The following is a 12,756-nucleotide window of genomic DNA, read 5'->3' on the forward strand; positions in this document are numbered from 1 at the left end:
CCTTTTCTTCGGCTCCCGTGCTCTCCAGACCTGACCCATCTAAACCCTTCCTATTGGAGGTTGATGCCTCCTCTGTAGGAGCTGGAGCGGTCCTTCTACAAAAAAATTCTTCCGGGCATGCTGTTACTTGTGGTTTTTTTTCTAGGACCTTCTCTCCGGCGGAGAGGAACTACTCCATCGGGGATCGAGAGCTTCTAGCTATTAAATTAGCACTTGAGGAATGGAGGCATCTGCTGAAGGGATCAAGATTTCCTGTTATTATTTACACCGATCACAAGAACCTCTCCTATCTCCAGTCTGCCCAACGGCTGAATCCTCGCCAGGCCAGGTGGTCTCTGTTCTTTGCCCGATTTAATTTTGAAATTCACTTTCGGCCTGCCGATAAGAACATTAGGGCCGATGCTCTCTCTCGTTCCTCGGATGCCTCGGAAGTCGAACTCTCTCCGCAACACATCATTCCTCCTGACTGCCTGATTTCCACTTCTCCAGCCTCCATCAGGCAAACTCCTCCAGGAAAGACCTTCGTCTCTCCACGCCAACGCCTCGGAATCCTCAAATGGGGTCACTCCTCCCATCTCGCAGGTCATACAGGCATCAAGAAATCTGTGCAACTCATCTCTCGCTTCTATTGGTGGCCGACTCTGGAGACGGATGTCGTGGACTTTGTGCGAGCCTGCACTGTCTGTGCTCGGGATAAGACTCCTCGCCAGAAGCCCGCTGGTTTTCTTCATCCTCTGCCTGTCCCCGAACAGCCTTGGTCTCTGATTGGTATGGATTTTATTACAGACCTACCCCCATCCCGTGGCAACACTGTTGTTTGGGTGGTCGTTGATCGATTCTCCAAGATGGCACATTTCATCCCTCTTCCTGGTCTTCCTTCAGCGCCTCAGTTGGCTAAACAATTTTTTGTACACATTTTTCGTCTTCACGGGTTGCCCACACAAATAGTCTCGGATAGAGGCGTCCAATTCGTGTCAAAATTCTGGAGGGCTCTCTGTAAACAACTCAAGATTAAATTAAACTTTTCTTCTGCATATCATCCTCAATCCAATGGACAAGTAGAAAGAATTAACCAGGTCTTGGGTGATTATTTGCGACATTTTGTTTCCTCCCGCCAGGATGATTGGGCAGATCTTCTGCCATGGGCCGAGTTCTCGTATAACTTTAGAGTCTCTGAATCTTCCTCCAAATCCCCATTTTTCGTGGTGTACGGCCGTCACCCTCTTCCCCCCCCTCCCTACTCCCTTGCCCTCTGGTTTGCCCGCGGTAGATGAAGTGACTCGTGATCTTTCCACCATATGGAAAGAGACCCAAGTTTCTCTTTTACAGGCTTCATCTCGCATGAAAAAGTTTGCCGATAAGAAAAGAAGAGCTCCCCCCATTTTTGCTCCCGGAGACAAGGTATGGCTCTCCGCTAAATATGTCCGCTTTCGTGTCCCCAGTTACAAACTGGGTCCACGCTATCTTGGTCCCTTCAAAGTCTTGTGCCAAATTAATCCTGTCTCTTACAAACTTCTTCTTCCTCCTTCTCTCCGTATTCCTAATGCCTTTCATGTCTCTCTTCTTAAACCACTCATCATCAACCGTTTCTCTCCCAAATTAGTTTCTCCCACTCCTGTCTCCGGTTCTTCTGACGTCTTCTCAGTGAAAGAGATACTGGCCTCCAAGACAGTCAGAGGAAAAAAGTTCTTTTTGGTGGATTGGGAGGGCTGTGGACCTGAAGAGAGATCCTGGGAACCTGAGGACAACATCCTAGACAAAAGTCTGCTCCTCAGGTTCTCAGGCTCTAAGAAGAAGGGGAGACCCAAGGGGGGGGGTACTGTTACGCCGAGCGCTCCGGGTCCCCGCTCCTCCCCGGAGCGCTCGCTTCTCTCTCGCTACCGCAGCGCTCCGGGCAGCTCCACTGACCCGGTGCGCTGCGATACCATCTCCAGCCGGGATGCGATTCGCGATGCGGGTAGCGCCCGCTCGCGATGCGCATCCCGGCTCCCGTACCTGACTCGCTCTCCGTCTGTCCTGTCCCGGCGCGCGCGGCCCCGCTCCCTAGGGCGCGCGCGCGCCGGGTCTCTGCGATTTAAAGGGCCACTGCGCCGCTGATTGGCGCAGTGGTTCCAATTAGTGTGTTCACCTGTGCACTCCCTATTTATACCTCACTTCCCCTTCACTCCCTCGCCGGATCTTGTTGCCATTGTGCCAGTGAAAGCGTTTCCTTGTGTGTTCCTAGCCTGTGTTCCAGACCTCCTGCCGTTGCCCCTGACTACGATTCTTGCTGCCTGCCCCGACCTTCTGCTACGTCCGACCTTGCTTCTGTCTACTCCCTTGTACCGCGCCTATCTTCAGCAGTCAGAGAGGTTGAGCCGTTGCTAGTGGATACGACCTGGTCACTACCGCCGCAGCAAGACCATCCCGCTTTGCGGCAGGCTCTGGTGAAAACCAGTAGTGACTTAGAACCGATCCACTAGCACGGTCCACGCCAATCCCTCTCTGGCACAGAGGATCCACTACCTGCCAGCCGGCATCGTGACACTCCTGAACAGCTAGAAGCGTTAGAATCAGGGCCGGACTGAGGATAAAAACCAGCCCTGGAAATTATTGCATACCAGCCCGACAACACATTGTGCCAGCCATCGGCCACCATGTGCACAGGCGTATTATTATATCAACAATCTCAATGTTACAAGTCGATTCTCCAGAGATCTAGATTTGACTTTTTCCACAGTGTGCAACATTATCAAGAAGTTTGCAACCCATGGCACTGTAGCTAATCTTCCTGGGCGTGGGCGGAAGAGAAAAATTTATGAAAGGTGTCAATGCAGGATAGTCCAGATGGTGGATAAGCAGCCCCAAACAAGTTCCAAAGATATTCAAGCTGTCCTATAGGCTCAGGGAGCATCAATGTCAGCGCAAACTATCTGTCAACATTTAAAGGGTACCTCTCATCAAAAAAACTTTTGAAATATTATAGATTAATGTATGCAGAATAACTTTACAATTGCATGTTATTAAAAAATATGCTTTTTTCTATTTAATTTTCCACTTTGAAGAAATGACCACTAGGGGTCTCCCTACCAGTCCTGGCAGCAAGCATTTCAGACTCATGCTGGAGTCCTAAATACTATGAGCTGCTAGTCTGCTTTGTTCAAAAAGGAGAACACTCAGAGCTGCCAGCCTGCTTTGTTCACAGCCCGTTTGGCTGTGAACAAAGCAGGCTGGCAGCTCTGAGTGTTTAGGACTCCAGCATGAGTCAGAAATGCTTGCTGATAGGACTGATCGGGAAAAATACAATAGAAAGAAGCATATTTTTCATTAACATGCTATTGGAAAGTTATTCAACATTCATTAATCTAAAATATATCAAAAGTTTATTTGATGAGAGGTACCCTTTAAATGAAATGAAACGTTATGGCAGGAGACCCAGGAGGACTCCACTGCTGACACAGAGACATAAAAAAGCAAGACTACATTTTGCCAAAATGAACTTTAGTAAGCCAAAATCCTTCTGGGAAAACGTCTTGTGGACAGATGAGTCCAAAATAGAGCTTTTTGGTAAAGCCCATCATTCTACTGTTTACCGAAAACAGATTGAGGCTTACAAAGAAAAGAACACAGTATCTACAGTGAAATATGGTGGAGGTTCAATGATGTTTTGGGGTTGTTTTGCTGCCTCTGGCACTGGGGGCCTTGAATGTGTGCAAGGCATCATGAAATCTGAGGATTACCAAAGGATTTTGGGTCACACTGTACAGCCTAGTGTCAAAAAGCTGGGTTTGCATCCAAGTTCTTGGGTCTTACAGCAGGACAAGGACCCCAAACATACGTCAAAAAGCACCCAGAAATGGATGGCAACAAAGTGCTGGAGAGTTCTGAAGTGGCCAGCAATGAGTCCAGATCTAAATCCCATTGAACACCTGTGGAGAGATCTTAAAATTGCTGTTGGGAAAAGGCGCCTTCCAATAAGAGAGACCTGGAGCAGTTTACAAAGGAAGAGTGGCCCAACATTCCGGCTGAGAGGTGTAAGAAGCTTATTGATGGTTATAGGAAGCGACTGATTTCAGTTATTTTTTCCAAAGGGTGTGCAACCAAATATTAAGTTAAGGGAGCCAATAATTTTGTCCAGCCCATTTTTGGAGTTTGTGTGACATTATGTCCAATTTGCTTTTTTTCCTCCCTTTTTTGGTTTAGTTCCAATACACACAAAGGGAATAAACATGTGTATAGCAAAACATGTGTTACTGCAATCCTTGGGGTATTTCCGTACTCAAGAGAAATTGCGTTGGAAATTTTGGGGGTCTTTTTTTCCTTTTACCCCTTGTGAAAATTAAAAGGATGGGGCAACACCAGCATGCTATTGTAAAAAATGTAATTTTTTTACACTAACATGCTGGTGTAGACCCCAACTTTACCTTTCCATAAGGGGTAAAAGGAGAAAAAAATTAAAATTTGTAACGCAATTTCTCCTGAGTACGGAAATACCACATATGTGGGCCTAAACTATTTCCTTGAAATACGACAGGGCTCCAAAATTAGCTACATCTCAAACTTGCAGCATAAAACTTGCTGTAAACCCGCCTGTGTGAATGTACCCTGTACATTCACATGGGGGGTGGGGGAAAACCTCCAGCTGTTGCAAAACTACAACTCCCAGCATGCACTAACAGGCCATGCATGCTGGGGGTTGTAGTTATGGAACAGCTGGAGGCACATTGGTTGCGCAACACTGAGAGTTTGTTACTTAAGTGTTTTGCAACCACTGTGCCTCCAGCTGTTGCAAAGCTAGAACTCCGAGCATGTACAGTCTCTCAGTGCATGCTGGGAGTTGTATTTTTGCCACAGCTGGAGGCACACTGGTTGCGAAACACTGAGTTAGGACACAAACTCTGTTTCACAACCAATGTGTCTCCAGCTGTTGCAAAACTCAGCATGCATTGACATTTGAAGGGCATGCTGAGAGTTGTAGTTTTTCAACAGCTGGAGGCACACTGCTACAACTCCCAGAATGCCGTTTGGTAGAAAAAATGTGCCTCCAACTGTTGCATAACTACAACCCCCAGCATGCACATATTATCAAAGGGTATGCTTGGAGTTATAGTTGGAACTCCAGCTGTTGCAAAACTACAACTCCCAGCATGCCCTTTGGCTGTGCATGCTTAGAGTTGTTGCTAAGCAACAGCAGGAGGTGAACAGGCCTCACCTCCTGCTGTATCCTGCCACCTTCACCGCTGGGACCATCGCCGCTGCTGCCACCGGGACCGCCGCTCCGGAGGGTACCCTTGCCGAAGTCAGGGAAAGGTAGGAGACCCCCGCCGGCCCCAATCGCCGCCCAGATTGATCGGTCATTCCGACCGATCAATCACGTGATCGTGAGGTGGCACCCATGCCACCTCACTCCTGCTGGGTAAGGGTGAATGGGGCTGTCACGGACAGCCCCATTCACTCTTTTTTTCCAGGTCACTGGGTCACCAGAGAACCGATTGACCCGGAATCGCCGCAAATCGCCGTCCTGAATTGACCGGCGATTTGCGGCGATTGCCGACATGGGCATATGCACGGGATGCCTGCTGATATCAGCAGTCATCACGGTCTGGTCCCCGTCGCACGATGGGGGGAAATTCCCACAGGCATACAGGTACCCCCTGGGTCCTTAAGGGGTTAATAAAGGATTGGCAATCCGGGTTGCATCCAAGTTAACCGAAACAGCTGTTATTATAACAGCTTATTTATCAGACCTAGCCGTATCCCAGCGCTGTCACTGGTTGATTACTAGTCCGGGCCCAGTATAACCTGGTATATAGTATATGTATGTGTTTATTAACCTATTCTTTTCATCCTGTATGTGAACCCAGGTACCTGACAACACCCTCATCTTGTGATACTGTACAAACAGGTGGGTGTGTTCTGATGACCAATCTACAATGGATCTCCTCTTTTTGTTGATTTTAACAATGTATGTTCTTTATACTACTCTATCTATCTAAACCTGCATGACAGGTTTAAGTGCATTAGAAATGTGACAATTACTGGTATGGCTGAATTGTGCTCTAAACCATTCTACATACTTTGTGCAACCTCTAAAGACTGTTTTAAATGTAGCTATTACATCCTGGCCTCTGTGTCCACTCCCTCCAACCATGTAAGGCTGGGTTCACATCACGTTTTCTCCCATACGGGAGCGCATACGGCAGGGGGGAGCTGAAACCTTGCGCTCCCGTATGCCTTCGTATGCGTTCCCGTATGTAATTCATTTCAATGAGCCGGCCGGAGTGAAATGTTTGGTCCGGTCAGCTCATTTTTACGCTGTATGCGCTTTTACAACCGGACCCAAAACCATGGTTGACCACAGTTTTAGGTTCGGGGAAAAAGCACATACGGCGCTAAAATAAGCCGACCGGACCGAACGTTTCACTCCGGCCGGCTCATTGAAATTAATTACATACGGGAACGCATATGAAGGCATACGGGAACGCGAGATTTCAGCTCCCCCCTGCTGTATGCGCTCCCGTATGGGAGAAAACATGACGTGAACCCAGCCTTACACACACAATTTTAAGCACAAATGTCACCTTTTGCATTGTATTTGGTAAAATCTGTAGCATAATTGCAAACATTTTGGGCTATATGGGGGAGATTTATCAAAACCTGTGCAAAATGAAAGAAGCAATCTAATTGGTTGCTATGGGCAACTGGTCAACTTTACCTCTGGACAGGTTTTGATAAATCTCCCCCTTATGTTTTTCATATAATTTGGTATTGCCACATGCAGCAGAAATTTGCAGCATTTCCATACTGAAATCTAATGAGAAGCAGGTCTACACTAAATTATGCATATTTTGCAAGTTTTCTGTAAATCTGCCACCAAAATTGACGGTGTGGATTTCACGATTTTCACACGGATTCTATATGGATTTGTTCTGCTGCATCTAGGTGATATTGTGGAAATCTCATTCACTTTGCTACCCCTGTAAATGTTGTAGACTCTTGGACTGATCTGGGCCGGGCATTAGTCCTAATTCAGTCAGTTACCTACTGTCCAGCACTTGCTTCCATTTTTCTGATTTACAGGCAGGGATCGTGCTGGACAGCAGGTAACTGATTTAATTAGGACTAATTCCTCGCCAGATCAGTCCGAAGCTTTGCAACAGTAGGAGGAGCACAGGCTTGGGGTCACTGCCATAACCAGCATCTATACCAGTGATGGCAAACCTATGGCACGCGTGCCACAGGTGGCATGCCGAGCTCCCTCTGTGGGCACGCAGCCATAATTCGCCATCAGCCCATTCGGGACATCCCTGTGTCTCGGAAGATCTTTTCGGGACACAAGTATTCCCCGGTTACCTTTATGCGGCCCCGCGTTAACTTTAAAACCCAGGGGCTGCTGAGAGGTAGCGCATGCAGGGACATCAGTGACGTCCCATGTGTGCGCCCATAGCAACAGCAGAGTGGAGCGGAGTAGCGAGGAGGAGGACGACCCGCGCGCGCATGGTAAGTTACCTGTATGTTGTGCGTCATCTTCAGTGTTCCGACCACCACTCCTCTGGTCCCGGGACCTACTGCTATGGCCTGTAGGCCATAGCAGTAGATTATGACCCCGGAGCGGTGATCGGAACACTGAAATGGGGCAGTACACAGGCATACAGCCTCCAGCCATACATTGCATATGGCTGAAGGCTGTATGTCTGTGGGGGAACTGTACTGCACCTAATGTGAGGGAACTATACTGCACCTAATGTGGGGGAACTATACTGCATCTAATGTGGGGGAACTATACTGCACCTAATGTGAAGGAACTATACTGCACCTAATGTGGGGGAACTATACTGCACCTAATGTGGGGGAACTATACTGCACTTAATGTGGGGGAACTATACTGCACCTAATGTGGGGGGGACTGTACTGCACCTAATGTGGGGGAACTGTACTGCACCTAATGTGGGGGAACTGTACTCCACCTAATGTGGGGAGCTATACTGCACCTAATGTGGGGGAACTATACTGCACCTAATGTGGGGGGAACTACAACCTATTGTGGGTGAACTAGCACCTAATGTGGGGGAACTCTACTGCATCCAATGTGGGGGAACTATACAGCACCTAATGTGGGAGAACTATACTGCACCTAATGTGGGGGAACTACAACCTAATGTAGGGGGACTTATACTGCCAGCCTAATGTTGGGGGAACTGTGCTGCCAATCTAATGTGGGGGAACTACAACCTAATGTGGGGGAACTATAAACTATCAATAAAAATAAAAAAAAGTTTGGATCATTAAACTCTGTTGTTGTGTTCTTCTTTTAAAACAAAAGATGTTAATTAGTTATGGCAACTGTATGAGTTGTTTTTTCTAAACTTAAACCTCAGTATTCTGATTCAATAAAAAAAAAAAACTTGGTGTGCATTACGATTTGGGCACTCGGGTTACAAAAGGTTCGCCATCACTGATCTTTACTGTGCTCCAGTAGGTCTCTCTATAGTGTAGTGTAATAGCAGAATGTGGCCACTAGAGGTGTCGGTGAGCTGCTGCAGTCTGGCCGCTTCCTGCCTGTCAGGGTGATCGCTGACATCACACTTCTCGCTCCTCTGGCTGGTTCTGTTCTCAGTTGCCCGCACTTATAGAAGTATCCGGAGGCTGTGCCCAGCAGTGTGCCCTCTCTGATGCCCATACTGCCTGAAGGGGGATCGCGGAGTTTGCTGCAGAAGGTTGCAGACTCGGTTGGAGCTTTGGGTTGGATTGCATACGTTTCCTGGATAGACGGATCTGCACAGAGGGACCCCAGGGAATGGGGTGTCCGCGGCCGGGGTGCCCCTGATCTGGATGTATGATCGCCTCACTGAGTGCTGGATTACTGGGGGGCACAGCTGCTAGCAAGCAACAGGTCGGGGTGAGTGTGAGTCTCCCTGCTCACTTTATGGCTGCTCTCCATTGGCTTCATCCTTCTTCTTGTTACAGCAGTGTTTCCCAACCAATGTGCCTCCAGGTGTTGCAAAACTACAACTCCCAGCATGCCTGGACAGCCGAAGGCTGTCCAGGCATGCTGGGAGTGGTAGTTTTGCAACAGCTGGAGGCTCCCTGGTTGGGAAACACTGTGTTAAAGAATACCTGAAGCCTTAATATTTACATTCTACTTCATACCCTTGTGCCCTTGTTTTGCATACTGTAGTGCACTGTATACACACAACTTCTTTTATTCTCTAGGTTACTTTTGTAGCAGACTAGTATATAGTGTATCCCTCCTGCACAGTCCATTGTATCCACTTCCACTGCATTAGGATCTTGTCTTTAACATTAGAGTCACTTTATTTTACAGATTATGTCTATTACATAGGAGCAGGTTTTTTTTTTTTTAACCAGGGTGCCTCCAGCTGTTGCAAAACTACAACTCCCAGCATGCCCAGACAGCCTGGAGGCACTCTGGTTGGAAACACTGCATTAGAGATTGCCTCCACTTCTTTAGGGATCATTTCTATTTCGTTAGGGATCACGTTTATTGCAACATGGCTTTCTACCATTAGGCTGGATTCACACTGGCATCTTTTCCTGTGGCAGTTTTTTGAGGTTCTGTAGTTGTTGAGTCAAACACAATAGATACAAAAGAGTTTTGCAACAGCTGGAGATACAGTTCCACAGCACAAGTCTGTAGTTTTCAGTTCTCTACTTTCAAGTATCACTTCCACCACCTAATAATCTTTATTGCACTAGGGATCACTAGTAGAGATGAGCGAACTTACAGTAAATTCGATTCGTCACAAACTTCTCGGCTCGGCAGTTGATGGCTTATCCTGCATAAATTAGTTCAGCTTTCAGGTGCTCCCCTGGGCTGGAAAAGGTGGATACATTCCTAGGAGACTTTTTCCTAGGACTGTATACACCTTTTCCAGCCCACCGGAGCACCTGAAAGCTGAACTAATATTTATGCAGGAAAAGCCATCAACTGCTGAGCCGAGAAGTTCGTGACGAATCGTATTTACTGTAAGTTCGCTCATCTCTAATCACTACCACTGCTTTACGGCCATATTCACACATTGCACACTGTTTTTTATTGTGCAGTTTTCTCCATCTGTGTAAATGCCACAGCCTTTCCCTGTGCCACTGATTCATTCATTCCAATGCAATAAGTAAAATCTGCTATATTGTCCACCAGATTCATCCACAAATTCTGCATTTAGCACATCTGGATTTCACTATGAATTATAGTGCAGATTTTTACACTGGTTTCAAAGCATCATTTTCATGAAATGCTCTGCCTGTCAATACTTTAATACTGTAATGTGCGTGTTCTGCAATGGCTTTTCCTTATGCCTAATTAAGTCTGTTCGGGCGGAGAGAAGCCACCGGGGACTTCCCTAATGACTTGAGGTTCAGGCAGCATGAAAATGAAAATAAAAATGAAAATTTTCATAGCATGAAAAAAATACAAAAATATATAAAAATATCATAGCATCCATTGCATTGGGGGTCTCACATCCATTGCACTGGGGTTTACATGCACTGCATTGGGGTTTACAGCCATTGTGCTGGAGATCACATTCTATGAACAGGGAATTTGGCTCATTTTCACAGTGCATCTCACATCCATTGTACTGGCGATCTTACATCCATCTAACTGGGGTTCACATCCATTGTACTGGGGTCACATCCATTGCACTGGTGATCTTACATCCATCTCACTGGGGTTCACATCCATTGTACTGGGGTTCCCATCTGTTGTGCTAGGGATCACATCATTGCACTGGCAATCTCACACCCCATGCTCTTGGGTTTACATGAGTTGCCCTGAGAATCGCCTGCTGCAGTTTCCAATATAGCTTTTTAAGCCAAGACCAAAATTGGTTTCTATAGAATGGGGAATACAGTGGGACACAAAAGTATTTAGTCAGCCACCAATTCTTCCACTTAATTGAGAGAGGCCTGTAATTTTCATCCTAGGTATACCTCAACTATAAGAGACATAATGAGAAAAAAATCCATAAAATCACATTGTCTGATTTTCAAAGAATTTATTTGCAAATTTTGGTGGAAAATAAGTATTTGGTCACCTACAAACAAGCAAGGTGTCTGGCTCTCACAGACCTGTAACTTCTTATTTAAGAGTCTCCTCTGTCCTCCACTCATTACCTGTATTAATGGCACCTGCTTGAACTTGTTATCAGTATAAAAGACACCTGTCCACAACCTCAAACCATAACACTCCAAACTCCACTATGGCCAAGACCAAAGAGCTGTCGAAAGACACCAGAAACAAAATTGTAGACCTGCACCAGGCTGGGAAGAATGAATCTGCAATAGGCAAGCAGCTTGGTGTGAAGAAATCAACTGTGGGAGCAATTATTAGAAAATGGAAGACATACAAGACCACTGATAATCTTCCTCGATCTGGGGCTCCACGCAAGATCTCACCCCCTGGTGTCAAAATGATCACAAGAACGGTGAGCAAAAATCCCAGAAACACACGAGGGGACCTAGTGAATGACCCGCAGAGAGCTTGGACCAAAGTAACAAACTACCATCAGTAACACACTACGCCACCATGGACTCAAATCATGCAGTGACAGACGTGTCCCCCTGCTTAAGCCAGTACTTGTCTGGGCCCCTCTGAAGTTTGCTAGAGAGCATTTGGATGATCCAGAAGAGGATTGGGAGAATGTCATATGGTCAGTTGAAACCAAAGTAGAACTTTTTGGTAAAAACTCAACTCGTCTTGTTTGGAGGAGAAAGAATACTGAGTTGCATCCAAAGCACACCATACCTGCTGTGAAGCATGGGGGTGGAAACATCATGCTTTGGGGCTGTTTTTCTGCCAAGGGACCAGGATGACTGATCCGTGTAAAGAAAAGATTGAATGGGGCCATGTATCGTGAGATTTTGAGTGGAAACCTCCTTCCATTAGCAAAGGCATTGAAGATGAAATGTGGCTGGGTCTTTCAGCATGACAATGATTCCAAACACACCACCCAGGCAATGGAGTGGCTTCGTAAGAAGCATTTTAAGGTCCTGGAGTGGCCTATCCAGTCTCCAGATCTCAGCCCCATAGAAAACCTTTGGAGTGAGTTGAAAGTCCGTGTTGCCCAGCGACAGCCCCAAAACATCACTGCTGTAGAGGAGATCTGCATGGAGGAATAAGCCAAAATACCATCAACAGTGTGTGAAAACCTTGTGAAGACTTACAGAAAACATTTGACCTCTGTCATTGCCAACAAAGGGTATATAACAAAGTATTGAGATGAACTTTTGTTATTGACCAAATACTTATTTTCCACCATAATATGCAAATAAATTCTTTAAAAATCAGACAATGTGATTTTATGGATTTTTTTTTTCTCATTATGTCTCTCATAGTTGAGGTATACCTATGATGAAAAATACAGGCCTCTCATATTTTTAAGTGGGAGCACAATTGGTGGCTGACTAAATACTTTTTTGCCCCCACTGTATAAAGAATGGATTTATACTTCTTCCTATTGGCTTCTTTTTCTGGCATTGTCTCAAAAAACTGCATAAAAAAATGCAGTGTTTTTTTTTCCATAACACTGTGCATAAAAAAGCTCTTATATTTATAAAAAATAATAATAATAACACCAGCCCAAATCCCAAAATGTCACCATCACACAAAAAAATTGCATATTAGAGCATTTTTCATAGACTTTGAACATTTGGCTATAGCGCCATCCTTACACTAGAGATCACATGCTTTATACTAACATATAACTTTTTTTGCACTATTACTTTCTTTGCACTAGCTCTAGTGAACCTGTCAGGTGA

General features: G+C 46.0%; 1 protein-coding gene across 3 annotated transcripts in view; it reads left to right on the forward strand.

The window, feature by feature from the left end:
* The window catches only part of LOC130273234 (mitogen-activated protein kinase kinase kinase 3-like), a 209,900-nt gene that overhangs the window by 23,075 nt on the left and 174,069 nt on the right, over nucleotides 1-12,756 (forward strand). For 2 of the 3 annotated variants that reach the window (XM_056519670.1, XM_056519671.1), the window contains exon 1: nucleotides 8,560-8,878. The exons of the other annotated variant lie outside the window; for it this stretch is intronic. In XM_056519670.1, coding sequence (XP_056375645.1) covers nucleotides 8,816-8,878 — 63 coding nt within the window. In that variant the 5' untranslated portion in view covers nucleotides 8,560-8,815. Of the gene's footprint in view, nucleotides 1-8,559; nucleotides 8,879-12,756 lie in introns of those variants that run through there. 3 annotated transcript variants of the gene reach the window in all.

Source organism: Hyla sarda, chromosome 5, assembly GCF_029499605.1.
Source record: "Hyla sarda isolate aHylSar1 chromosome 5, aHylSar1.hap1, whole genome shotgun sequence".
Classification (NCBI taxonomy): Eukaryota; Metazoa; Chordata; class Amphibia; order Anura; family Hylidae; genus Hyla; species Hyla sarda.